The sequence below is a fragment of the Notechis scutatus genome, chromosome 1 (genome assembly GCF_049901735.1).
Source record: "Notechis scutatus isolate UNSWTSFEM ecotype Mainland chromosome 1, rNotScu1.2, whole genome shotgun sequence".
NCBI classification, from domain to species: domain Eukaryota; kingdom Metazoa; phylum Chordata; class Lepidosauria; order Squamata; family Elapidae; genus Notechis; species Notechis scutatus.
This window is the reverse complement of record NC_142009.1, coordinates 311,151,578-311,178,410: the sequence shown is the minus strand read 5'-3', so window position 1 is coordinate 311,178,410 and position 26,833 is coordinate 311,151,578. Positions and strand designations below refer to the sequence as shown.

General features: G+C 41.8%; 1 protein-coding gene across 2 annotated transcripts in view; it reads left to right on the top strand.

The window, feature by feature from the left end:
- The window catches only part of LOC113413673 (SERTA domain-containing protein 2-like), a 28,556-nt gene extending 5,195 nt beyond the window's left edge, over positions 1-23,361 (top strand). For both annotated transcript variants that reach the window (XM_087952273.1, XM_026670119.2), the window contains exon 2: positions 19,727-23,361. In XM_087952273.1, the coding sequence (XP_087808399.1) occupies positions 19,731-20,585 (855 nt within the window). In that variant the 5' untranslated portion in view covers positions 19,727-19,730 and the 3' untranslated portion in view covers positions 20,586-23,361. The remainder of the gene's footprint in view (positions 1-19,726) is intronic.
- Positions 23,362-26,833: the final 3,472 nt, after the last annotated feature.

The following is a 26,833-nucleotide window of genomic DNA, read 5'->3' as shown; positions in this document are numbered from 1 at the left end:
CAACTAGTATTGATTTTGAAAACTTAAGAAAATATAAAGTTATAAAGAACAAAAAGCAAAGTCTCCAGTCCTCTCCTGCTGCTGTACTTTGGTTGATAATGGCTCTAAGCCACTATAGGTAGTTCTTAATTTACAAGCACAGTTGGGACCGAAGGTTGTAAAATCAGGTGTGATGTGGTTTTACGACTTGGTTGCTGCTGTCATTAAGCAAATCCAGCTTCCTCCATTTATTTGCTTGTTGGCAGCTCCCTAGGAATGTGATAAATGGTGAACACATGACCCCTGAGACATTGAAACTGTGGTAAATACATGCTGGTTGCCAAGCACCCACGTTTTGATCATATGACTGCAGGGACACTGTGACAGTTATAAGTGTGAGGAGGACTGGTCAAATGTCACATATTTCAGTACATTATAACTTCAAATGGTTAAATGTCCAATCATAGGTCAAAGGCTACCTATAGTTACGTGAATAGGTATGTTCTTGATTTGAGCTTATTCTTCCTCTTTAATTTGCCTTTCAAAATGAATGAGATCCTAAAATCTAAGAGGACTCAGTTGTAGGAATGAGAACAGATTCAGCAGATGCTACAAGCAGAATCCCAGAGGTGTTCACTTCAGTGTAATTCCCATTGTTTTCAGTGAGACTGTATTCCTAATGAGTATATTTAGGATTGCAGTTTAAAAATCTGTTTACAAATCTATATACTAATAGTATATAGTAATTTCTATTAAAACTTTTAAACATAAACATACATCTTAACAATTATAAAGTAGGGGGGAAGAAAAATAGTAAAGTAATAAAAGTATAAGAAAAAAAATAGAAAAGAAAGAAAATGCAACAGGTGGTTTACAATATTCTTCACATCGGTTGTAAGTACAAATATATTTTGAACTCTGTGTCTAAAGTTACATTTAGAGTTAAAAGTTATATTGCTTTTTCTATAATCTATCCTGTCTAATCTTCAACACTGTGTATCACAAGTTCACTTTTTTATGCAAAAAGTCACCAATCTTGATGACAATCTATAGATGTCTTTTCTATAATCAAAGAAGTCAATGTATCTTGCAGCAAAATCTGTCAGTTTACCAACCATTCCTCCATCGTGGGTAGTGTCGAATCTTTCCATCTCTGTGCATACAGTAATCTTACCACTGTAAACATATATTAAAATAAACTTCCATGGAGTTGTTCTAATTGTTTACCAGTGTACAAATCTTCTTGCAATTGCTCCCATTCAATGTAGTTTATATTAAAATCTTTATAGATAAAGCATATTCGTAAGCTGATAACCAAATCAATATTGGTTATCCAGTTCAAATTAACTGTCAGTTTACTTTCAACAGAAAAAGTTGCATTGGTGAAGGTACTTCTAAAATCATATATAAATTAATGTGTTAAAATCGAGTACTCCTGTAATCTATGAATGTTTTCATGCTATCTGTCCACTAATATACAGTAACTTAATCATTTATATTACAGTATATCTTAAACTAAAATTATATAAAATTCTCATTTGTTAACAAGGAAATACTGGACAGAATAATTGTTCAAAACTGACAACGCAGGAGGAGTATATATGTTATTCTCCGTAGAACTGCTCCGAGCATCCAGAGAGTGGGAGGTGCTCTAGTCTTCACTCTTACAGGCTGAGCTATAATTGAAGGAACGCTCCTCCTCCTCCACGTGACTCCTCCCTGCGTTCCCCCAGTTTTAGCTCAGCCTCGCAGAAACAGGCAGCTCTAGCAGTTTTCTCCTTGGCCGATCCAGGTTTCTTTGCATTAAATCTCAGGTTTGATCTTTCCTTGTGTTTCCTCCTTGGTCCCTGCGCATTTGGGTTGTCTTAATTTGGTGAAAGGAGCGAATTTTCGCCCCTCAGGGGGGAGATACAGGGGTTTTTAGAGCCTTTCGCTCCCCCCACCCCCACTCTGGTGCCTGCCGCTTTTTAAGCTGTGCTGCCTCAGCAGCTGCTTGTATTGTACGCTTTATAGCGTTTTGTTGTGCCTTCCCCCCACGAACGCAGTAGAGAGAGGGTGAGCTCTCTTCTCTTCAGGCCCCTCGTTCTGCCTGCATTTCGGCAGTTTTTATTGTTGTTGAGGGGCTTTCCTTCTTCTCTGAGCCTCGCGCTGGTCCCGGTGGCCATTTTGGGCGTGCCTCGTGGCCGGCCGCTATTTTATTTAGCTGTAGAGTTTGATGCGATGATTTGGGAGGCTTATGACAGGACCGGCAGGCCTGTTTGGAGGTTTCTTTTCTGAAGGGGTATTGTGGCTCTGTGCCCTGTTGCCCGTTGATTTCTCTGTTGGTTTGTTTCCGCAGCCTGCTCAGAGGCGAAGGAGAGGCACCTACTTCCCATGTTGCTTGGGAGGCTGCCTCACGAGGCCTATTTTTACCTATTTTTACCTTTTTTTACCAAATTTTCTGCCTTTTTTTGTTAGAAAAATATAAAACAAGTGGTTATCTGGCTTCAGCGTTCATTCGGTCTATTGGCTCTTGGATATAAAAAACCTTTTTATGTACTCTCAAGTGAAATAAAATAGTCATATATTTTTCCTTCTATTGGCATTTTCTGCAGTTTAGTTAGGCCCTTTTTGGCCTCACCTCTTATGTTAATTAATAATAATAATAATAATAATAATAATAATAATAATAATAATAATAATAATAATAATAATAATAATAATAATAATAATAATAATACGAAGAAATAAAATAAAATAAATAAAATAAATTTAAATTGAACATATATATTACGATACAACCAAAAAATATTTTTACCAAAAGGGGGATGCGGCCCAACGATAGGATATCCGGCCCACATTATAGGCCGTACACCTAGGCGTGCCAACCGCCTCTTTATTTAATATTGCTCTGTACCTAGTATTTTATCATGGCAGAAGTCAATCCCAGAGTTCCTTCCTTGAAGGCTAAGTCAGAGACGCACCATTTGCGCAAAAGGGCCAAGGACTCATCCAAGGCTTCTCAAAGAAAAAAAAGAAAAAAAAAACGCCTTAGGCGACCAAGGCTTGGGGAAGGAATTCTTTAAACGTTCAAAGGGCTCTCAATCTGTAACCCCAGTTCCTAATTTTCCCTCTGCTTCCTCATAACCCACCCCTCTGCCAGAACAACTTTCTCCTCTCAGGCGCAGTTCACCTGTTCGGGGCCTCCAGGTCTCCCGGGCACTGAGACTACATTCACGATAGCTGCTGGCTTGTGACCAGAGGAACCATCCGCGGTCCTTATTCCAGACAGCATTAGAGAATGGAGGCAGCTGGCCATCCGCCGAGAGATCGCGGAGGGTATCCAACAGATGACCAGACCAGGTCCTCAAGCGATGGTTCCTGATGCTGAATCAGTCTCTGGCAGATACCTCCCCAAACCGGAACTTCACCATAGTCAGGTATTTCCCCAAGGGGATATTCCCTTTCCAGAAGGGGTGGAGGAAGTGGAAATGGGACTCGTGTCCTTCAGGGAAACGGAAGGATCAGATAAGGGGTCCTTACACTATTCTGAACCTCTGACCAGCCCGCATTCATGGGCTTGTTTGAACCCCATTTGTTTCCAATCCTTGCTAATCAAGGCGAACAATATTTCGGGCTTGATGTCCCAGTTACCCTCTAATGCCTCCCCAGCAGCCTCTGGAGTTCCAGAGGATCCTATTTTCAGCCGGTCGTGGAGACCGAGATCATTCCTACTCCACTCATTTTCTCCAGCTTAGCAGCAAAACAGTTGGCCTCTTCAGCCCCCCACCCCTTCGCTCCCTCCAGTCAGTCAGAGATCTTTTATTCTCGATGCGGATCTCTCTTCCTTGCCACACACCCCAGAGGTGGATGGCTCCATAGTAAGTCTAGCATCGCCTCTACTCCAACTGGCGCTCTGGAAGCCCTAGGGCCAGAGGACAAGTGGGCCCAGACGACGATGTCGGGCACATCAATCCGATGCTTGGGCCGTTGATCAGCCACGGCTGTATCCTTCTCTCGATCCTCTATTAGATGGCTTCGCAGTTGAAGCTGTATGTCCCCCTGTGACACCAGGGCGCACCAGGACTTCTCCACGCTACGGCCGCAGCGGAATTTGCGCCTACGCTGCCTTCCACTCCGCTAAAATTTCCTCCTGGGCTATTTCCTCTCACGTTACAGCCCGGCGGCCGCTTGGCTTAAACACTGGCAGGCAGACATTAAGACTACAGCTGAATTGGCTTCTGGTCCCATCTCGGAGGCAAAGTATTAGTCCGGTTCCGGAACTTTGTTCATGGAGTCTAAATAAAAGAAATCTCTCCCATTGACCTGTCTCAGACAGGAGTCCAGAGTGTCCCAACTCTTTCTAAGGGGACCCGGCTTTTTCCCCTATTAGGCTCCCTTCTTCCCCACATTTCAGAGAACCCTGCTCTTTGGGCGGCCTTTCAGAACCGGAGCGACACGGGTGTCAGAAACAGGAGGGGAGTCAGCTACGGGAGACCATTCCGGGCGCAGGAAGTAGATCGTCCCAGCGCCCTAGATAAGGCTTCCAGCCACCTACCCCATTGGGGTCACTTCACATAGTTTGCCGACCAATGGGGATCACCCGCTTCTGATATTTGAGTTAGGGACAATGTTAGATTTGGCCTCTCCCTTGAGTTTTCAGTCCCCCTCTCCGGAGCATTTCAGGGTTTCCGCTCTCCCCAGAGGCCGCACCAAGCATGTTCTCATGGGAACCACTATTAACACCTCACCAAGATCGAAGCCATACAGCTCGTACCATCCTTGTTCCGAGGAATGGGGTTTCTATTCCCACTTTTTCCTACTTCCTAAACACTCCGGAGACTGGAGGCCCTCCCTAGATTGAAGAGGTTTAAGGTGGTCCATCATGGTTCAAGATGCTTACACTTCGGTCCCTTAGGCAGGGCACTAGGAGGGGAGACTAGCTCACCTTTCCTTGCCCTCTCAGAAGCGTACTTCCACATCCCCACTTATCCCTCATTCTTTAAATTTCTGAGACCTGGCTACACTGGTCAACCTTTTCAACACGTGGCCCTTCCCCTTGGTCTAACCTCGACCTCGAGGATCCTTACCAGGGTTCTGGCGATCCCATCAGTTCACCTCAGAGACTCCCCCATTCGCAGTCTCTATTATCTGGATGATATCCTCATACTTTCTCTTAACAAATGCCACGCCGAAGGGGACGCTAGATCCATCCTCTCGATTCTTCAGGCCTATGATCTGCTTGTAAAATGGGAGTAGAGTCATCTACCCCTCCCACTTGAATAGCTCACTTAGCAGCCGTGATTGACTCAGTTGAAGGGACGGTTTTCCCTTCCCCTGAAGGATTTCTCAGTATTCAGAAATTGGTCAGGAACATTAGGCGAACAAGAAGGACGCCATTACTGGTCTTCTCTAGATTACTGTGCAATTTGGTCTCATGCTTATTCGTTTTTTTCCTGGGCCCGGCTCCATTCCAGATCTATACAGTGGTTCCTGCTACCTTATCACCGCTCCGGAAGGAGCAATTCGAGAGCCGTGGCAAAGGTTCCCTCAAGGGTTTTCACATCGCTGCCTTGGCGGACCAGACCCGTGATCAACAGGGGCATCTCTTCAGGAGCCCCCAGGGGTTACCCTCACGACACGCGCCAGCCTACCCAGATGGGGGGCCCATATCCACTCAATCCCAGCTCACGGCACCGGGTCAGCATCCGAGCAAAGGTGCAGTATAAACTGGCGGAGGCTTCACACAGTATACCCGGCCCTACGCACTTTCCTTAAGTATGCGGGCGCCTCGTACTGGTCCTGGCAGACAACATTACGACCAAGGCGCATATAAACCAACAAGGGGGGCAAACATGACATCCGTCTCATGAGGGAGGCCGAGCTTCTCTGTCGCTGGGCGGGGACCAACCGGTTGCCCGTTAGGGCAGATCGCATTTCGGGGGTCTCAACATTCGGCCAGACGGGTTGAGCAGGGCCACCTTAGACTAGGCAGGATGGCGCCTCCCTTCCTCCCTGCTAAAATTAATAATGCAGAGGAAGCCTCAGCGATATTAGGCCACTCCCTAGGGACCTATTCGCGTCCCGGCTCAACGCCCAGGTACCGGGATTCTTCTCCAGGTACTCCCCAAGGGGCAGAGAATCACAACGCTTTACGTTGGTCCTGGCCCACCGAGCTCTCTTACGCAATTTCCCCACTACCGCTAATCCCCAAAGTGATCCTAAAGCTGATCCACGGGAGGGCGGAACTCCTCCTGGTTACCCCGCACTGGCCCAGGAGACCATGGTTTTTGCAGACCCTCGTAACCTTTCAGTGGGTCCTCCCTGGAGGATCCCATCGGGCAGGAGCCCGCTAGCCCAGGGACCTCTTCAGTACAAATCCTCAGTGGCTTCAGTTAGCCGTCTGGAGGTTGAGCGGGAAAGGCTAAAAGATGAGGGCCTCTCGGTCCAGGTCATCAATGCCATCCTGGCGGCAAGGCGGCCTTCGTCTACCCGCATTTATAACGCAACCTGGAACCTTTTTTGCAGGTGGTGCCATAAGCCGTCCGTTGATCCGCTCTCTCCTTCAATTGCACAATCCCGGTCTTCCTACAAGACAGGTTGGGCAGGGGCCTCTCCCCCTACACCCTGAGAAGACAGGTCACAGCCCTATCAACGGTGGTCGCTGACAGCTCTTCTGGCTCACTTTCCCACCACCCGCGCATAGGGGCTTTCCTTAGAGGGGCTTCCAATCTGCACCCCCCAGTGATTCACAGATACCCTACCTGGGATCTTAATAAGGTCTCATGGCATTAACTAAACCTCCCTTCGAGCCTCTCAGGGAGGTGCCACTTCAGTTTCTCACATTCAAAGTAGTGTTCCTTGTGGCGATAACATCGGCAAGAAGGATATCTGAAATAGCAGCTCTATCCGTGCAAAGGACTTATGTGTTTTCCACACTGATCGGGTGGTTCTGAGACCAGACCCCGCTTTTATGCCTTAAATCAACTCGGCTTTTCACAGGACACAGGAATTGGTTCTGCCTAATTTTTGTCCCAAGCCTTCTCGAGAAAGGGAAAGGCAGTGGCACACTCTCGATGTTCGAAGGGCTCTTCGCATATACATCTATCGGACGCAGTCTATCAGGAAGTCCGAGTCTCTGTTCCTGTCCTTTCAGCCACAGACGCTGGGTTGCAAGGTATCCCCGTCTACTGTTGGCCGCTGGATTAGGGATACCATATACAAGGCCTATCTAGCTCAAGCTCTGCTGGTCTCTAGTGGGATAACCGCTCACTCTATCAGGAGTGCAGCTACCTCGATAGCCTGGGCTACCCAGGCTTCAATTCACCGTCTCCCTTTATCCGTCATTATAAAATCGATGCTTACGCCTCGGCTGAGGCATCTTTTGGCAGGCGAGTCCTTCAGCAAATGGCGAGAGCACCAGAGGAGATTCCGAACCAGACGGAGTCCCTCCCGTAGGACAGCCATGCTTTGGTATGTCCCACTCTCTGGATGCTCGGAGCAGTTCTATGGAGAATGGGCGTTGGTTCTTACCTGATACGCCTCTTCTCGTGGAACTGCGTAGAGCATCCAGCCCCACCCTAATTAGTCCGTCTGGTGGGGAATCCTGTTTCAGCCAATGATGTTTAGTGTTGTAGTTGAGTTGTATATTAGTTGAGTTTAGAGGATCGTTGCTGTCCTCTCGTCTTCGTAAAACTGGGGGAACGCAGGGAGGAGTCACGTGGAGGAGGAGGAGCATTCCTTCAATTATAGCTCAGCCTGTAAGAGTGAAGACTAGAGCACCTCCCACTCTCTGGATGCTCTACGCAGTTCCACGAGAAGAGGCGTATCAGGTAAGAACCAACGCCCATTCGTTTTATACCTCAATGTGTATGGTAGAGATAATGCCAGGACAATTGCATTGTGCCCAATATTTTAATATATATTTAATAAAATTCAGTTTAAAAAAATGGAATCATAATATAATGGTACAGCCAAACATTCATAGATGCTACCCATCTTGCTGTCTGGAGCAACTCTGGATTTAACTGACAAATAGGTGGCCATTTGGGGATAATAGTGCATGAATATAGATGTGATATAGTTCTGAATTGCATTTTGTCCTTTGAATTTGGATTAGTGTACGGACCAAATAACTGGACCAAGTGATCATTAATATACCTTACCAGGATCATTTTGGATCATAATGTAATTCTAACTTGTAATTTTAACTTTGTGTTGTCATACATACCATGTTTCTCTATGGTATGTTTCCCCCCAAATAAGACCCATTTTTTTTGTTCCAAAAGACACATTAGGGCTTATTTTGGGGGAAACATAATATCAGAGTGATCAGCCCACCCCCTGGCATGTGCACAAGAGACAGCAAGTGTGCGGGGGCTGATGGTGTCCGGCAGCAGCTGCAGCCTACTGGCCCCTTTGTTGGTGCACTCTGGAGTTGCACAGCCTGTGCAGTGCAGATGAGTTGATTACTTGTCCAAGCAGCGGACGGAGGCAGAGGTACGGGGGGAGGGGGGGGCAAATGATCCTGACATGGCACATGGGCCACAGGAAAGGTGAGATTCGGTGGATCGGAGCAGGAGGGTGGCTGTGAGAGGTTTATGACCTGTGCTGTGCCGGCTGCAGCTGCTACCAGACGCTGTCATACCCTGTGCCCTTACCTCCTCCAGTGCTGACCACACATACACACACACATGCCAGCTTATGATGACCATAACTGGGGCTTATTTTGGAGGTTGGGCTTATATTAGGAGCACGCTAAAAGATCAGGCTAGGGCTTATTTTCTGGTTAGGTCTTATTTTGGGGGGAAATGGGGGGAATATATAGTCATGGAAAAATTAGTAGGCCAAAGAAATGTATACATTAAACAAAATATTCTTGCATTTGTCCTTGCTTCCACCACTTCAGACACCTTTTATTTTTCTGTTGTAATACACATTTGAAATAAGTCAGTGTTGTTACATTGATTCATAACAATATTTTGCACATGCAGCACTTTTGACATCTTTTCATGTGGCCACTAAAGAGCAGCTGAACTCTTCATTTGAAACAATTCAAGGGGTGTTGACTGGAGTTTCTTCTTAACCAATCTTACTTTTAAGTGTACAGACAAGAACACTGAAAAAAATTATTCAGGTGTTTGCTGAATGCAAGATTCCTTGAAAATGAGTTAGCATTAGATTACCCTGTCCTTTATTCTTTCCAGTCCCAGATTACACAAGCTGTATTTTCAAATTAACAACTTTGGAGATGGGTAATGGAGTAGATGGCACCCCACCTCCTTCCTGTGCATACTTTGCTCCCTCCCTCTTCATCCTGGTTAGTTTTAATTGAATTTTAAACTTATGTTCCTTATTGTTTTATAGTGCATTTTAACAGAATGCCTGTAAACCACTAGAGTCCCTTCTGGCAAGAGGGGAAACATACAAGTTTAATAAATAAAATAAACAACTTGCACATTCATATTAATAAAATATTCTATAAAGATGAAAAGCTGTATTGACATTCAAACAATGAGAAATGCTGTTTTCCTTCAGATCTTCCAATGAACCCGTGGAAGTTAAAGAGAGAATGGGCATCTTTTTATGTACTTTCAAGCCTTCATGTGTTCAGGTGAATGTCTTAAGTGCACTGTAATTTTGTTCACATGTAACCCTCGCTTAGCTACCATAATTGGAACCTATAATTTGGTTGCTATGACCTGAAGTTGCTAAATGGAAACTCCTATGATTGTGATGAGCTTTTGACTGCATGATCTTATTTCTCCTACTGTCATTAAATGAAGTGCTCTTCTCTATTGACTCTGCTTGTTGCAAGCCAAGTTGCAAAGAGTTGCAGTGGTGATCATGTGACCATGGGACATTGGACGTTGTGACAGATAAAAATGCAAAGACTGGTCACAAAGTTATTTTTTTAGCACCATTGTAACTTCGAATGGGTGCTGCACAAAGCAGTCAGCAGAACTAGCTAGTTCTTTGTATGTGTGTGTAGATAGATAGATAGATAGATAGATAGATAGATAGATAGATAGATAGATACTTCTTTGCTTATTGCAAAAAATGAGTTAGCATTTTATTGATTTATTAATTCCATTGGAAAAGAAGACTTTGAATCTTTCTTTGAATCTGTTCATCAGTTTTCAGGGAAACTGGCATACATATAGTTCTTTGGTGATCTCTCATGTAGACGTTAGCAGAAGTGGGATTCAAATTTCTTTACAACCTGTTTGGTGGGCGTGGCTTAATTTGTGGGTGTGGCTATGTGGTCACGTGACTGGCTGGGCGTGGCTTGGTGGTTATGTGACTGGCTGGGCGTGGCCAACTCTAAGTAATTTGCATGGGTGTTGCCTGTATGGGCCAGGAGGAAAGAAAGATCCAACTTCCGTGTGTGTGTGTGTGTGTGTGTGTGTGTGTGTGTGAGAGAGAGAGAGAGGGGGGGGGAGGGGGGAGGGAGGGAGGTTAGTTTTTTAAAAAGCCCAGAGGAAGGAAAAAGATACAAGTTGTACCAAAGAAATCCCAGGGTGGGGGCAAGAAAAGAAAAGGAATCCCTGCTCTGAAACGGGAGTACCCTTCCAAGAAAACAAAGGAATCAAAACCTTATTTACTCATACTTTAAAAAAAATTAACAGACATTAAAAAGCAATTTGTTTCACTTTCCTAGGTTCAAGTCTCTTTGCTTAACATATGTGATATCTTAACATATACCTCTCTGTTTTTAAACACTATGAATTCTCTATTTAGCTAGATTTAAGAAAAGCACATTAAGTCAGTGGCAATTTTCTATATCTCACAGGCAATGAATTAGTGTGGATTCTCTCCCTCCCTCCCTATCTCTTTCTCTCTCTGTCTCTTATCTCTCTTTTTTCCCTCCCTCCCTCCCCCTTCTCTCTGTCTCTTGTCTCTCTCTCTTTCCCTCCCTTCCTCCCTCTCTGTGTCTCTCTGTCCATCCTGGGGGGGGGAGGGAAGGAACCTCTGAACTGGAGCTGGGTGGTGGGAATCTGACATCTGGAGGCTGACAAGCCACGTACTGAAGACCACCAGATGGCTTGCAAGGGAGGTGGGGCAATCCCGCAGTCTGCCCAAAAATAACGCTCGGCGAGCATCAGAGGGGTGGCAAGGGCTTCTTGTGAGGAGGAAGAGAAGCATGCTGGGAGGAGATTTGATGGGCGTCAGAGGGGCGGTGAGGGCTTCGCAGCTCCTGAGGGGAGTCCAAGCTCAAAGCAGCAGGAGGTCTTGGCACTACCAGCTTGGCACTACCAGCTTTGGGCTGTTAGCGGTCCACAGAGGATGTGCTCGAATTGGCATTGAGACGAGGGCCCCAGGAGGACTCAGGTGTAGACATTTTATGGCTTTCTTTCTGCCTTGCAGAAGCAGAGATGGGGGGAGGCCCAAGAGCACACAGCACCCCTGCGCAGCGCTCTCTCAAGGGCTGCCCCCTCCACCTCGCTAGTCCAGCCAGTGATCTCCCGCTCGCTTCCCTCACAGGCCAGGCCGGCTTGGGAAGCAAGCAAGGATTCTGTTGCTGCAATCTCCCATGCGCTCCCCTCCCTCTCCGTGTGCATCAGTCCATTTGCCGCCAGTATCACCCCTCCACCAACTCACCCTTTCCCACCGGCCCATGCAATGCGGTGGTGGCAGTAGGCCATTCGGGGTAGCAATGTGGTGGCAGTGGTAAGCCTCGCTGTGTGTCATCCACCCCAGAAGCCCCCTTTGGCCGAGCATGGAGGGCCCCGCCCCTGCTGTCAGCCTTACCTTCTCAGGCCCGGTGAAGAAGAGTAGCTGCATGGGAGGCAGCTGGGCGAATGAGTGAAGAAAGGCTCACCAGGAAGTGTGAAAAAGAGTGAGGGGGAGAGGAGGGGAGGGGCCAGTCAGTGGTGTGTTTTGCCGGTTCTGTGAACGGCGCAGAACCGTAACAACCGGTTCTACCGAACCAGTAGAATCCCACCCCTGGACATTAGTCAAATTCAAACTTGCTTGTTTCCTACAGTCTATATTGTGTGCTTTCAAGCTGTTCTTGAGCCATGACAAAGTACACTCATCTTGTTCATTTCTGTTTACATTTAGAAATGAAAATACTACTTAGGTAACTCATAGGTTTTGAGCATAATGCTCATTTTTAAGTAAACATGTAATTGATTTTTATTAATCAAATTGAATATCAGTACAAATATAATACTTAATTTTCAGATTAAATGAGCAATAGTAACAATATAAAACATAGGAGGCAAATTCCTCTGTAGTTGTGAGATTCCTTTTACTGTACCAACTATTTCAGTTATTTTAAAGCTCAAATTATTTAACAGTAATTACATGCTATGTGTCTTTAAACATAAAATATAACATCTCTGGCTTCTTTCAAAAAACACATTAATTTCCCCTTTATTATGTTTTAAATTAAAGTGGTTGGCTCAGATAAATCAAATATATAATTCAGGTTATGGAAGTCAGAACAACTAATGGGAACTCTTAATTTATGCATTTGCTTTTTTTCCCCCACAGTGCTCCCTGGAATATGTTCTAATTGATGCATTTTACAAAAAGGAGATAATAGCAAGAATTTCTAAAATGTATTACTTGTTCATAAAATGTTGACATGTATTGCAAATAATACTACAATTATATAATAATTGTATAACAATTATGAAATAATATAATATATATAAACATGCTTCAGTAAACTAGTAATTATTTTGTTCCAGGGAGAGAATTGTTCAAGAAAAATTAAAAATGTTTTGACAGATCAAGTCAGTTTAAAAGCTTATATTTTACTGTAATTTGACTTATCCTGAGTTGCAAACCATTTGCTTATGGGATGAAGGGTGAACTTTTCTCATTCAGATTTGCTTATAGTTGTGTATCATGATAGTAGAGTAGCAGAAATGTTTTATGAACCTGCCCTTGGGTTGTCATGGCATCATGGGGATTTTCTTGGGGATTCTCTATTCTGCAGGAGCTAGTATTCGATCTGAGCTTCTTGGTCAGGAGTATCTCAGGATTTGCTCAAAATTTCATGGTTGCTTTCATGATACAAGCCTGTTCTGACCACTACACAGCCCAACTGAAGTAAGTTGCCCTTGCAATTTGTGTCCTATTTAGCTCTATCTAGTGCTGCAATGCTGGAAGAGATTATTGTTGTCCATTATCATAGGTGAAATAACTTTTGATGAGATTACTCTTGCCAGGGTTTTCACAGAGTTCAAATTGGTACACTCACCTTTTCAGCTGCTGGAAACCTTCTAGTGAAATTATTGTGTCCATGGAGATAACAGAACCCCAAAAAGTTCCTTTCCTATCATGGGAGGCAATTAATGGTAGGAATAAGTTTCACTTCCTACAAAACATGCACAAATGTTAATAAATGTGGTTGCACCAGAGCATATTGACTTTAAATTTATTCATTAATTTATTTTTAATGTTCTTACCAATGTATTTTTTTTTCATCAGTAGTTGATTTGCAATTTTTATCCACTTCTTGTTTGGGGCAAGTCTTCAAATTTTGGGAACAGAAAAGGTTCCTTAGGCATGACTCATGGCACAACATGTCCTATCCTTTTGACTGCTTAAGGTGGGAATTGACCTTTTTGTTAAGGTATATAAGTAATTCTTAAGTAAATCAGCTTGTGGGCCTGTACTCTCCCACATAAAGCAGATAGTAATAAGAGATAGGGAATGTGCTGCACATGCGCCTGCCACTTGCACAAATGTAGCTGCACACACACGCTCATCTGCTGCTCGAGTAAGTGGAGCTACACGTTCCTGTGAACATTCACCCACCACTTCCACAGCCCAGTTCTGAATGGACTGCGGCCCAGGGTTTCTGGAACTCCTGTTCTAAATAGTGACTGGGGAAAAGAGAACCAGAATTGAGACCAAAACCAAGATGACTAAAATTTCAAATGAAGAAAAAAAAAAGGAATTTGGAAACAGATAGTCCCTCCACCTTGCTGGCCCACAAAGCCGGAAAGGTTGGGGATTGTTGATTTAGAACGTGATCTGTTTTTCCAAATCCAAGCCACCAATTGTAGATAAAGATAAAACTGAAAAGTTCACAAGGATCGACATTTCTGACAGTTGTCCTATGCTAGCAGTTGTACATTTTTTCCTTTCACAGCTGACTGAATTGTAGCTTGCCACAATATAAACATACATAAAAAATTTCAGGACACTTCAAAATTTATTTTTCAAACTAAAGGACATTTTTTATAGTTAGTTTGTTTCAAGTGGCTAAACTTCCGTCATTTCATAAATAACATAATTAAGAATTTTAAGTATCCTAATCAACCAATTGCAGGCTGAAGCAAGAACGGTAGTGGGTCATATGCTGATGCACTGATGTGACATGTCACAGTAAGGATTGTGTTTGTTAAAGGAAAGGTTAAAAAATAGCTTTTTTGACTGCTTGTATTCCCATTCTTTGTTTCTTGCCAAAAATAGAAGGGTATTGCACCATAGTTGTTTGATTTGCTGCTAAATGTTGGCGTCATGGTTTATAGAGCCAAGAAAAAAAGATTTTAGGAGCTACAAATGGCCCTTTACAACACAAGTTATTCCATCACCTTTTTATTAAAGGGTGAATGAAACATATATTAGTAGAGCTAGGGGCACATATATAATTGTATGCAAACATTTTAGTCTCTCCTATTTGTAGTTTGGGATTCATATAAACATAGAATAGTACAGTAGATGCAAGATGCAATGTATAGCTTAAAGTATAATTAAAGTGTTGAATAATGTTTAATTTCCACATCAGTTAAACAGAGTAAGCTATTATAAATCTCTCTTGTGATATTGTTGTAATACTATGTTTAATACCATTTGAGATTCTTTTAAAAATTTCTGATGACTTATCCATTCATTCAAATTAGAGGCCACCCAGCTCTGGACATCTTATGGCAATATAAGCAAGGGATACTTTAAAGCACTGAAAACAAATTTAATGCATGTCTGGGAAAAAGATAGCTATCTAATTCAACAACTTTAAACGAGCTCAACATTACTGTACCCCCAAGCATGGGGGAATAGTCGAGTTTTCAATCAAGGTGGAAACAAGGGGATGCAGATCCAGAGGGGGAGGTGCTATAACAGAGAAGGCACGCTTCCTAGGTCCCCATAGACGGCATTGTTTGAGTGAAGGGATCTGAAAGGCAAGAGGGACAGTACTTCAGATAGTCATCAGACCATGTTCCCATGAAGGGCTTTATAGGTGGTGACCATTTGCTCAAATTGTACCTCATTCAGTGGTTTCCTACAGATTATAAATAGAAGGGGCAAGAGCATCAGGCTCTAAGGCACCCCAATGTGAAAGGCTTCTGTGTTTGGCCTCTCCTCCCCTGTCAGAACCAACTGGAATCATCCCCAGAGAAAGGAGAAACCCCCTTTCTCCCTCCCTCTCTAAATCTCCACATTTAGTTAAGTAGGATACCATAATTAATGCAACAGAAGAATCACAGAGAGCTAGAAGGAATGTGTGCGCGCATGCATGCGCGCGCACACACACACATATCCTACCTGCCATTCCCAGAAATCACCAGCAGGCATGATCAATGCTATCTCTGTACTATGCCCTGATCTAAAACCTGACTGAAAGGGATCCAGATGATCCACTTTTTTCCAGAGTCCTCTGGATCCCTCCTCAACAACTTTTCCTTAAAAAGGTTAAGACTGGACAGAAATCGAACTACATGTCGCCTCTCAGAGAGAGCCAGTACAACATAGGAAAGATATGGATAAAAGTCAAAGGTTTAAATTCTTCCCAAGTACACTCGCAATACTGTGCCCTAGTACAGTTTTCAGACTTAGCATTTCTTAGTGGTCTCCCATCTTAAGTTTCTGAGCTCTGATTAGGAAGGTGCAGTTACCTGTAAGAGTATATCCCTTTAAACAACTTAAACTACTGTATCTTTAAGTAGTGATCATGTAAGAGTTTTGGTATATGGTAAATTAAACATTAGTCTTGCTGCCTAATTGGTTTTTGCAGACCACATTAAAATGGGCCTGGGGATGCCAAATTTACAGAAATTTAATGGTTAAATTAATGTGTGAATTATGTAAATGTGAACCCAACAAATATATGTCTTCCTGAAACCTAACCTTGTGGAATTTATTGATTTAATTGTGCCTTAGTCTTATCTCCTAGCAACTACATGGGCAAGTCTATGCAGTTCTTCATTTTTGGAAATATTTTTCCTTCTTTTCTTCTTCCTAGGGTTGAGACCAAATAATTGATCCCAAATCACCCAGTTGCTTCCCTGTTTAAAGCAAGACTAGAAATCCGCAATGCTTTTAGCAATTGCACCGCACTGGCTCTCATCTTTGTTGTTTCCTTTATCTAGACTCCTACTGAGGAAGGTGGTATTCTACCTTCATCACTGGACTGCTATCTTTAGGCCTTGAAACCTGTATGTTATTTTACTTCACAATCTATTAGAAGCTTGATTGATCAATCCATGCTTACGTTTGTTAGTCCGTACCATTTTTCCTGTCAGTTGGTTACTTAGATTATAAATATGAAAAAAATAGCACTTACCCTTTTTCGGTGTAAACAGGAACAGAGTGAGCAATTGGACAGTTTTGAAAACTGCCCCCAAAACTGAAAGTTTATTTGAAAAAAATTGGGAGTGGTGATATTCAGAAATAATCTGAAATGGCAGCTAATTGTGATGCACAAAGAACCAGGTCCAAAGGTGAAGAGTTCAAATTTACTGATTTATTCCTTGCATAGGAATCTTCTCAAATGGTTTTCCCCCTGGTTAAAGCTAAGACTAAACGGATTCATTGTTTGACTCCTTCCCTTGGCTCTGCTAATCTCCTACATCACCCCTTCCTCAAAACAGCCCTCCCTTTCTTTCATAGGATCTTCAGAACAGCCCTCCTTCTTCAGTGGCCTCTTCCTCATCTGAGTTCTCACAGGAAGTTGGGAGGGGAGGAAGCAAAGCCATTTCAAAGAAGATCTCCTCCCCCTCATCTAAAGAATACTTTGAAGCAGGTGATGCTAGCTGTAAAACATCTAGATGACTAGCAGATTTCTCCTCCTTTCCCTCCGGAAGTGAAGGCCAGAACTGGATGGTTGGACTGTCCAGTGTCCCATTGGGGCTATGCACTCAGTCTAGTTATCCCTTCGCTTACAGATTCTTTGTGCGATGCAGGGCAGAGAGCTGGGAGTTTGGAAGTTTGTGGCTTTTCAGAGAAGTATTGGTGGAATTGCTGCACCAAGTCAGGGACATGGACATATTCTCCTCCACATTTGGATTCTGGGTACCCCTTCCACTGAATCAAATACTGTGTGCTTTTGCCACTTTGCCTAGAGTCCAGAATTTCATCTATTACGTATTCCTCCTCCCCTTCCATAATTACTGGCAATGGCGTTGGGCACGATGAGCATAAGATTCTAGGAGGTTTTTGCTTGATGAGCAGCAAATGGTGGAAAACTGGATGGACTTTCATGGCAATTGCAATTGCAAATGAAAGGCCACAGGATTGATCTGCTGGAGGACCATAAATGCCCTCTGAACTTGATATCCAGCTTCTTAGAAGGTCTAGGAGAAACAAAGAATTTGATAGAGCCACACTTTCTCTCCTTCAGCAGTTGGTAGTCCTTTATATCAATGGGAATCTGCAGTCTTCTTGTCAGACTGTTTGTCTGTTCCAGCTGCTGTTGCAATGGTATTTAAGTAGTCAGCTGTTCCTGCAAAATAATTCACTGCCCCTGGGATGGTTCCTCCTCCCTTGAAACCACTGATAAAACCCTTGGGTGTCTACCATGCTGAGTTTGAAAGGGGATCATAGTAATCAATGTGTGCAGAGCATTATTGTAGGAAAATTCTGCTAGGAGAAGCAATGAAGGCCAGTTACCTTGAATGCAGGTAGAATAACCTCTTAAGTATTGCTGGAGCATCTGGTTAGTTTTCTCAGCCTTACCATTCATGACGGGGTGATTGAGGACAAGCTAACCTGGAGATTCAAAAGTTGTAACAATGCCTTCCAGAACCTGGAAGTAAATTGACTGCCCCAGTCTTAATACCAGTATGGAAACCATATGATCGAAAAAGAATTGAGATGTTTCTTTGATAGTGAGCAAATCTTTGGAAGGCATGAAATGAGCCATTTTGGTAAAAAATTCCACTACAACTAGTATAGATATATAGCTATCGACCAGAGGTGTTCATGGCTATATATCTATACTAGTTGTAGTGGAACTTTTTACCAAAATGGCTCATTCTTATAACTCAATAAAATGTTAAACTGGAAAGAAATAGTATGCTAAAGATGGTGGGGGGAGGGTTGGGAGCGGTTGTAAGAGGCCTTCTGGCTTCTGATGATGGTAACTGTAATTATAATCTGGCTCAGAGAAAGGCTATTAGAATTTCTTTCCTGTCCCTCACTGAGAAGTTTTGGCAGGATTGCTACTCCAATCCATCCCCATTTTCTTCAGTCCAGCCCAATGGAATATTGAAAATCAATTATTTGAATGGGCTCAAGACTGCCAGCAAGGTAATTCAAGTTGGTGTAGGGGAAGAAGCCAACAACAACAGAAAGATCAGGTACAGAAATGGGCTAGGTAAAAAAAAAAAAAAAAAAATCAAGGGGAAAAAAATTATCCATTACCGTATATCCATCCATGTTGGAAAAACAGTTTGATTGTGGACTGGAATGTTGCCCACTCCTCCATTCTAAGGCCTCCTTTCTTCTCAGGCACATGATCCAGAATGGAGCTCCTATTAAAAGGGCTGGTAAGAGTTCCAGAAGCTGTATTTTGTATGTAGCTTCTGTCTTGTTTCTTCTTTTTTACTTCAACAGAGATGTTTCTATATGCCAGGAGTTGCTTAAAGTCCTTTTCTGAATACTATGTAGTTATAATCATGAGGAAAATGTTACTGTTTTGAAACATATTTCTGTTTAACTGTATTTGTTGCTTCAACTTCAATATCTATTAAAGCCTTTAACCAAGCTGCAGTTTTAAAATAAAATATATAAGAAAAGCTAGAACAAGTAATAATTTAGTTCAAACCATTTTTTTGGTGTGCATCAAGACTCAAAGTCTGCCTTCTAAGTTGGGCAGAGAAGGGGCCAAGACAATGAGCATGATCAATATTAAAAGTATTCATTGAAGGGTCCAACTTCTCTCTAGCACCCTAATTATTTTTAATCCAAATAAGAGGAATTGATTGTTGATACTTTATCTTTTTGGTAGAGGAGAAGAAAGAATTTTCAAATGTATTATAATACAAATACAAATATTAGCTTTGAAATCAGAGCTTGTAAAAGAGGTTATTTATTATGATCTTGCATCCTAGGTGCTTTATGAAAATTAATCACATGCATTTTTATTATGCAGGCTTTTTTCTCTACTTGTCAGAGGAAGAACAAAGAGACTAACTTTTCAGGGACATAGGTTTGTAGGATTTCAGTTGCTCTTGCCTACATGGTGCTAAATACTAGATCCTGGCCGAAATTCCTGTTTTTTTTTAAATTGAAGTTTTCATAATGTTTTTTCTGGTATTAATAATCTAAAATTCCTTAAATCTTATTCCATCTTCCCCAAATTACTGGCTAGACCAAGTCAGATGCCTTCCCTTGTCCAAGATTAATCAGTCTAAATGAAGAAGATATTAATGTTTTATATCTATCCCAAATTATGTAACAAGGGGGAAGCCTTCTGAAAAAGTATATGAACCCACATCTAAGGTCATAATAAAGGAATAGAAAATGTACAGATAAAAATAAATACTATAAAGTCAGAAATGCTCATTGGTTCATTTTTTTCTTTCAGGTTCATGTTGGGAAAAGGTTTGAAACGCAAGTTGAATGATTATGAAGAGAACATGGCTGGTGTGTCAAGTGCCTTTGATTCCAGTCGAAACCTGCCATACCCACTCAAGCGTCAGTTGGTGCTCAATGTTTGCCTTGCCAAGTTACAGACATATAAGATGCTGGTGGAACCAAATTTACATCGTTCTGTCCTTATAGCCAATACTGTCAGACAAATCCAAGAAGAGATGAGGCAAGAAACTAGCCAACAGTCTGTTAACATGTGGGGTGGTTTAAGTACTACCCCTTCCAATTATTTAGGTTTTGATTTCTTTGGAATGCCTTCACACTTTTTGCCTGGTATTATTCAACAGGAATCATATGGTTATGAACCACGGTCTATGGAAAGTCCAATTGAAAATAGCTTGTTGATGGTTTCAGATAATGACATGTCATCAGCCATTTCCTCTATTCTAAAAGATTTGGACTTCATGGAAGATGTGAGTCCGCCTTCTTACTTGGCTGGATCTGGAGATGATCAATTGAAGACCTCTGAAATGTCAGTTCTTAAGTTAGAAGAAGATAGACAAGACTTGAAAGGAGTTGAATGTGCATTTGGTTCCTTTGAAATTTCAAATTCAACTAGTTACTTGAAGGACTTGGCTATTGATGACATATTTGAAGATATTGACACTTCAATGTATGATTCAGACTTTGATTGCCCCTCACCAACTCCTCCAAGAACCCTGTCTGTGGCAACAACAGAAGAAACGTTGAAGACATTCCCTTCTTGTAATTCTTCCTCAGCAAACAACATCCCAATATGCAGAAGTGATATCACTGATTTAGACCATATTATGGAAATTCTTGTAGGGTCCTGACACCTTTGCTAGCCCAAAGATGCGTTTTCCTAAGCTGCCATACAATGCTGGTTTGAAGATAAGTCCCAGAGGAGAGTGAACTTCAAAATGTTACGCCAGAAAGGCAGCTACAGACATTTTTCTTTAATGGTTCTGAAAACCTCCCTAAAATTCCTATAAACCAAAAAAAAAAAGTGGCAGCCTGTCATATAAAATGAAGTATTTATTAAATCAATTGTGCAATCTTTTTAACTCTTTTAGGCTATACATGAGGAGTATTTCTCGTGTGTTTCTAACTTTTTAATGTGCAATTTTTAATCTGTGTGAAGGATTTGCAGAACAGTGATTTTCATAAGGGGAAACATCATCTGAAGTCTAAAGATTTATTTTTAGTATTAAACTACATTCTTTATTGGCATTCACTGAAGTTGTATACATGGATTTGCAACCTCAGTACAGTATATTTTTAAAGTATTTAAGGAACTACAGATCTCTACCCCTTTATTGAAGATTCTAGATACTTGGCAGCAAAATCTTTTGCATTTTGTAAAACGTTTAAAATTATTTATTTTTGTAAATTTTATAGTCTTTTTACATTTTATTACAATATTCTAGATCGGAGATGAATTTCTGGTTGGATGTGGCTGGCACTACCTCTGTTAGCAGAAATGCTTTAATTCTTTGCTTTGTCTAACACTGCAGATCTTTTAGTTTTCTTGGATATTTCTGGTGGTAGATAGCAATTTGCTGATTGGTTAAATTTTATGGTATTTAACTGTAATTTATATGTATATTGTCCCAATTTTAGAACTTTGTCAGTGTTACGTGCATCAATTTGGAGGTAATATGGCTTTTTACAATTTAGTATTTTCTGTATAGTTAGAGCTATTTTAATTCTCTGAAACAGAGTTTTAGATTTTATGTGCAATATATCACTTAAGCAGGCCACTTTTGCACATGCTGTATTACAAGAAAATACATACAATCTAGATGATGGAAATTTATAATAGTGTGTTATCGGAGGTATACCATGCATGTACGAGATTTGTAAGAGTTGAATATGGCTTGCCTAAGCACTGCTCTGATTTTGTACATCTCTTTTTCTCAAAATGGAACTTTAGTTGTCCAAAATGCTTGCAATGGATTGTATCTTCTTAGTGGCAGTTTTTAATCTTGGTTTGGCCAAATAAAGGTCTAATTGAGTAGAAGTCCAGCCAATCATGCTGCCATTTGAGAGTTAGTAGTCTGCCTATATAAGAATTATACTTCAAATTAAAGAAATTGGGTTTTTGCCACATCACAAGATAGGTTTGACATTTGCACATAATATACTGAAGTGTTCAGTTCATTGTGTACAAAGCATGTCCTAGTCCAGTTCTGGTGCTACTTGGCAGGCTGTCTCAGTGCTGGCACCATTTGGGGACAGTTCTGCATTGCCAACACGTTGACATTCCAACCACAAGCCTGTACTGTTCCATGGTCATAGAAGCAGCATCTGCTCCCTTCTTATTGAAGACACATGGCCACTCTATGTTCTAGCATTGCATCCTTGAGGAGTCCAGTTAAGTTTGAAAATATTACAATAAACCACTTATCAAGCAAGCAACACAACAGATGTAGATAAGTTTAAAAAATGGAGGGAAGAACAGAGAAAAACATTGCCATTCTATCTGCTACCAGATAGACTTTTATGTGTGTGTCTATCCACCTACTCCTCATTGCTTCCAATTAAGCTAGCAAATTTAACTTGGAAGTTTGCTATATTGAAAGCAAAACATCCAAACTTGGTTGCATATTCATAACAGCTGACGGTTTTTGTTTAACAAGACAGCGGAAAAAGATGCCTACCTTTGAAAACACTAATATTTGTAAGTAAGTTTTCTAGGAGGATGGGAGATACATTTTAAAATTGAACTATAGAATACACATTGGCTAATTTTCATCTGAATTGCAGTTGAAACCGTTTATAGTATGGCCATTTTCTGATGGTAAAATCTTGGCACGGAGATTATCTTGGACACCATAAAATAATATATTGGAGCTAACTCTCCAAAGGAGCATCTCATTATTGCAGAACAGTAGCTGCACCAATATCACCTTTCATTTCCATCTCCCATTTTTTGTGGTGTTGGAACCAATCCACTACTCAACTTGAAGTGCAATGAGATTCAAGTCATCTGATGTAGTTGCTGCGTTATATGTAGCATTGCATTTAAGGAATGAAAAGGTGCTTCTCTGCATTCATAAGAGTAGTGATCATCAGGATGTAACTCTGGCTATTGTTCACTATCCTATATCAATCTTGTTTTTCTATTTCTCTTCATTCTTTCCATTTCACCGTACAAAAGGAATCCTCCAAACATTAGTGGAGCATTAAGATTTTGCCTTATGTTTAATCTTCGGCAAGCATCAAGTGCAGTCTTTTGTTGAAAACCCATTCTTTTAATTAGTACCGGTTCTTTACCTTGGACCCAACATGAGTCAAGATGAAGCTGGATTCTATAACTAATGCTAAATCAATCCAATTTTATTTACTTAATGCATATTTTGGCAGTAAAAATGTATTTATATACATAAAAGATTTGCAGTTACATCTAAATCATAGCACGCCCTTTTGCAAAATGTTTTCTATCTTTTATGTAAAAAGGATTAGATAAAAAGAATGTATAGTTTGTACATAATGCATTTTTGTATATAGAAAATTAATCTAAAAATGGGAAGGGCCCTCTGCACTGTGATAAAGCAGACTAGTGGCTACAATTTTTTAAAAATACCCTTATTAAACATTCAGATCTAATTGATTGTCATCTACAGTTCTTAAGCTTAACGATACAATTAAATATCTAAGCTGCACAAGCAATGTACCAGTGGTAGAAACATGTAGATTGGCTGCCAATTGTTGATTAGGCATATCAAAAGGAGTTCTGATTTGAAATAAGGATTAGTCTCACAAGCTTTCCTGGAAGGTAAAGATGTTCATTCTTCTTTAATCATGATTTGATAACCTTCTCATCTTCAAAATACACCCCAGAGTGGTTTCCAATCTTACCTGAAAAAGTTGGCAGAAATCATTCTTGAGCATCAAACAGCAATGCCCATAAGCATTGTGTTTTTCACTTTTTCAGGACATAGAAGACCTTTGGTCAACTTCTAGCTTCAAAAAAGGAAAGAGGCCCCACTTAATTTGAATGTTGTATTTCATTTGTGAAATGGGTAGTCCTCGGGTTACAACACAAATAAACCTGGAATTTCCATCACTAAAGCAGCCAAAGTTTAATCTTACATGACTGCATTGCTTAGCAATGGCAATCCTGGCAGCCACTGTAACCCAGAACCGTGCAGTTTGTTATGTGGTAAAAGCTGGGAATCACAGGTAAGGAGTGTAGGGAGATGCTGTGGGTAGGGATAGTAGAGCTTCCCCATCCCTGCGGATTTTCCTTTCCTTCAACTTTGCTTGTGGAAGCCAGCAGGGAAAGTCCCAAATTATGATCATGTGATTGCAGCTTCCTACAACATAGGAGCTGAGCCTCCAGGAGTTCAGGGGTGGGATTGAACCGGTGTTACTACCAGTTCGGTGATTACGTTTTGCTGCGCACGTGTGTAATAAACTATAAGCTGTGCCGCCCGGACAGCTGAAAAGCGCTGCGCACAGGTGCGCAGCGTTTGAAAAGCCACTTTTTTACTGCTTTTTCAACCTCAGCTTTGCTGTGCAAAGCAGCTGAGGTTGAAAAAGCAGGAAATAAAGGACAGGTAAGAGCCCGGGAGGGCGGGCAGGCCAAACAGCAGCAAACACAGAACCGGTTTGGTGTCTGCTGCTCTTCAGAGCTACCGGTTCTACAGAGCCGGGCAGAACCGGTTGCATCCCATCCATGCAGGAGTTGATCACATAACTCTCAGGATGCTGTGAAGATCACAACTTTGCACACTGGCCTTAAGTCCCCCTCTTTAGCACATCATAATTTTAATTCACCACCTAGGAGCTTGCATTAGAGCAAGAAAAAAAAAACTTTAAAAAGAGTAGGATGTTATTTTAAGCAACAAACTAGCAGCAAGAACGTGCATTGGCTGTCAGAGTAGTTGACTGACCATCTTAGGACAAATGATTTCCTTTAACATGTCAAACATGTTCATGGTAGAACTTTTACTTCTGATTTCAAGTTGTGCAAGATAAAATTTGTTACTTTATTTGATAATGGTTGACATGAGTTTATATTCATTCCAACTATCCGTTGCACACAAATTTTATGTACAAGTTGTGAACAGTAAGCTTATGCTAGACTACATGCAGAAATTCCTTATCTAAGCCTCAGGTTTCCAGTTAACACTCCCTATTTGGGTGCTAAAGAATGGGTTGTTTTAAATCTGAGCTAGTACAAAGCCACTTGGGGAGATCGGCTTATTTATTTAAAAGGGTTGTATGGCTGCCCATTCTTAGTGCACAAATCTGGGTTCCTCACAATAATAAAATTGCAAACTAAAAAAACCTGTTGCCTTGAGCATCTCCTAGCACTTAAGACTTATATGCCACTCCCCAGTGCTTTGCAGCACTCTGAACAGTATACAAATGCCAGCATATTGTCCCCAACAATATGTTACTGACATCAGAAGGATGGAAGGCTGAGACAACCATGAGACAGTCAAGATTGAACTCCTGGCAGAGGGCAGAGTTAATCTGCAATACTGCATTCTGACCACTGCGCCACCAGGGCTCCCAATATTGTGGTTTTCCCAACAGCCATCCATAAGCAACATTGGACCATAATGCCTGGGTAAAGAGCCAAGTCTTGATGGCCTTCCAGAAGGCTAAACGGGTGGGAGCCTGCCTGCCACAAGGGAGAAGCATATGTGGGAAATTGTTCTAGATCCTTCAACTGTAAATGGTGGCATTTAGGAGAAGCCCACTCTACCCAGTAGGATGGGCATACAGGGCTTTATAATGGAAACCAATGCAGCTCAGGCAATGGTGTAACATGAGCAAACCTAAGGATGCCCTACACTACTTATGTTCTGCATTCTGGGCCAATGTAGATTCCGGGCGACCTTCAAGGGCAGTCCCATATAGAGCACACTGCAGCACTCCAAGAAGTGCTCAATCTCCTTGAACTGTCAGGTGGGTGGCATGATAAATGTAATAAAGTGATCAAGAACTGATTGTGAACTAGGCCTCTCCATCCTAAAAAAGGATGCAATTGACACACATTACAAATCTCCAGACACATCATCCACCAGACATATCATCAGATGGGCCACCCAAAGCCACCCTGTTTTGTAAAAATAATAAAGGTGGGATACAAATAAATAATCTTATCAGGGTTGAGTTGAAGTCAGTCCTTCCACATTCAAAACCTCATAGCCTCTAGGCACTTGGTTAGCACTTCAACAGCATCACCAGGCTAGCCCAGGGTGGAAATATATAATGGGATGTCGTCAGCATACTGATAATACTGCACCCCATGTATGGGTGACCTCATTCAGCAGTTTAATGTAAATGTTAAAGAGGAGAAATGTGAGACCAGAGTCCTGAGCATCCCTCAGTGCAGGGCATAAGGCATGACCTCTCCCTATCACCACCACTGACTGGAACTGATCATGAAGAAAGGAGAGAAACCACTGCAAAACAGTGTTTTTCACTCCCAACACCCAAAACTTTGGATAACAAGATGGGCAGCATATAAATTTAATTAATTAATCTGGTCTAGAAAGTTACTGTACCCCAACTGATGTTATCGGAAGCTGCTGAGAGACCCAGGAGAGAGAGGTCAGTTGCCTCACCTGTCCCAAGCCCAAAGATACCATCTTCAAATGCACCAAACTTGATTGCAGGAAATACTTCAGCAACAGAGTGGTCAATCTCTGGAATACTCTACCTGACTCTGGTTTCTTCCCCAAACCCCAAAAACTTTAACCTTAGACTGTCTACTATTGACCTCACCCCTTTCCTAAGAGGTCTGTAGGGGGTGTGCATAAGTGCACCAACGTGCCTACTGTCCCTGTCCTATTGTTTCTTTTATTTTTCTTATATGTACCCATTTCATGTATTCATAACTATATATTTATACCTATTATCTTATAAGCGATTGACAAATCTAAAATAAATAAAAACAAATGCCACCTTACTATACATCAGTCTGGACCTCAATTGAACTCGGGGTCCAAATAATTGGTTCCATCCAGGGCCCTTTGAAATGGGAGTGCCAACTCACATGCATATGTAATCAAGAGGATTTCTGTGCTTGCATCAGAGACAACTCACGAATGGCTCAGATTGT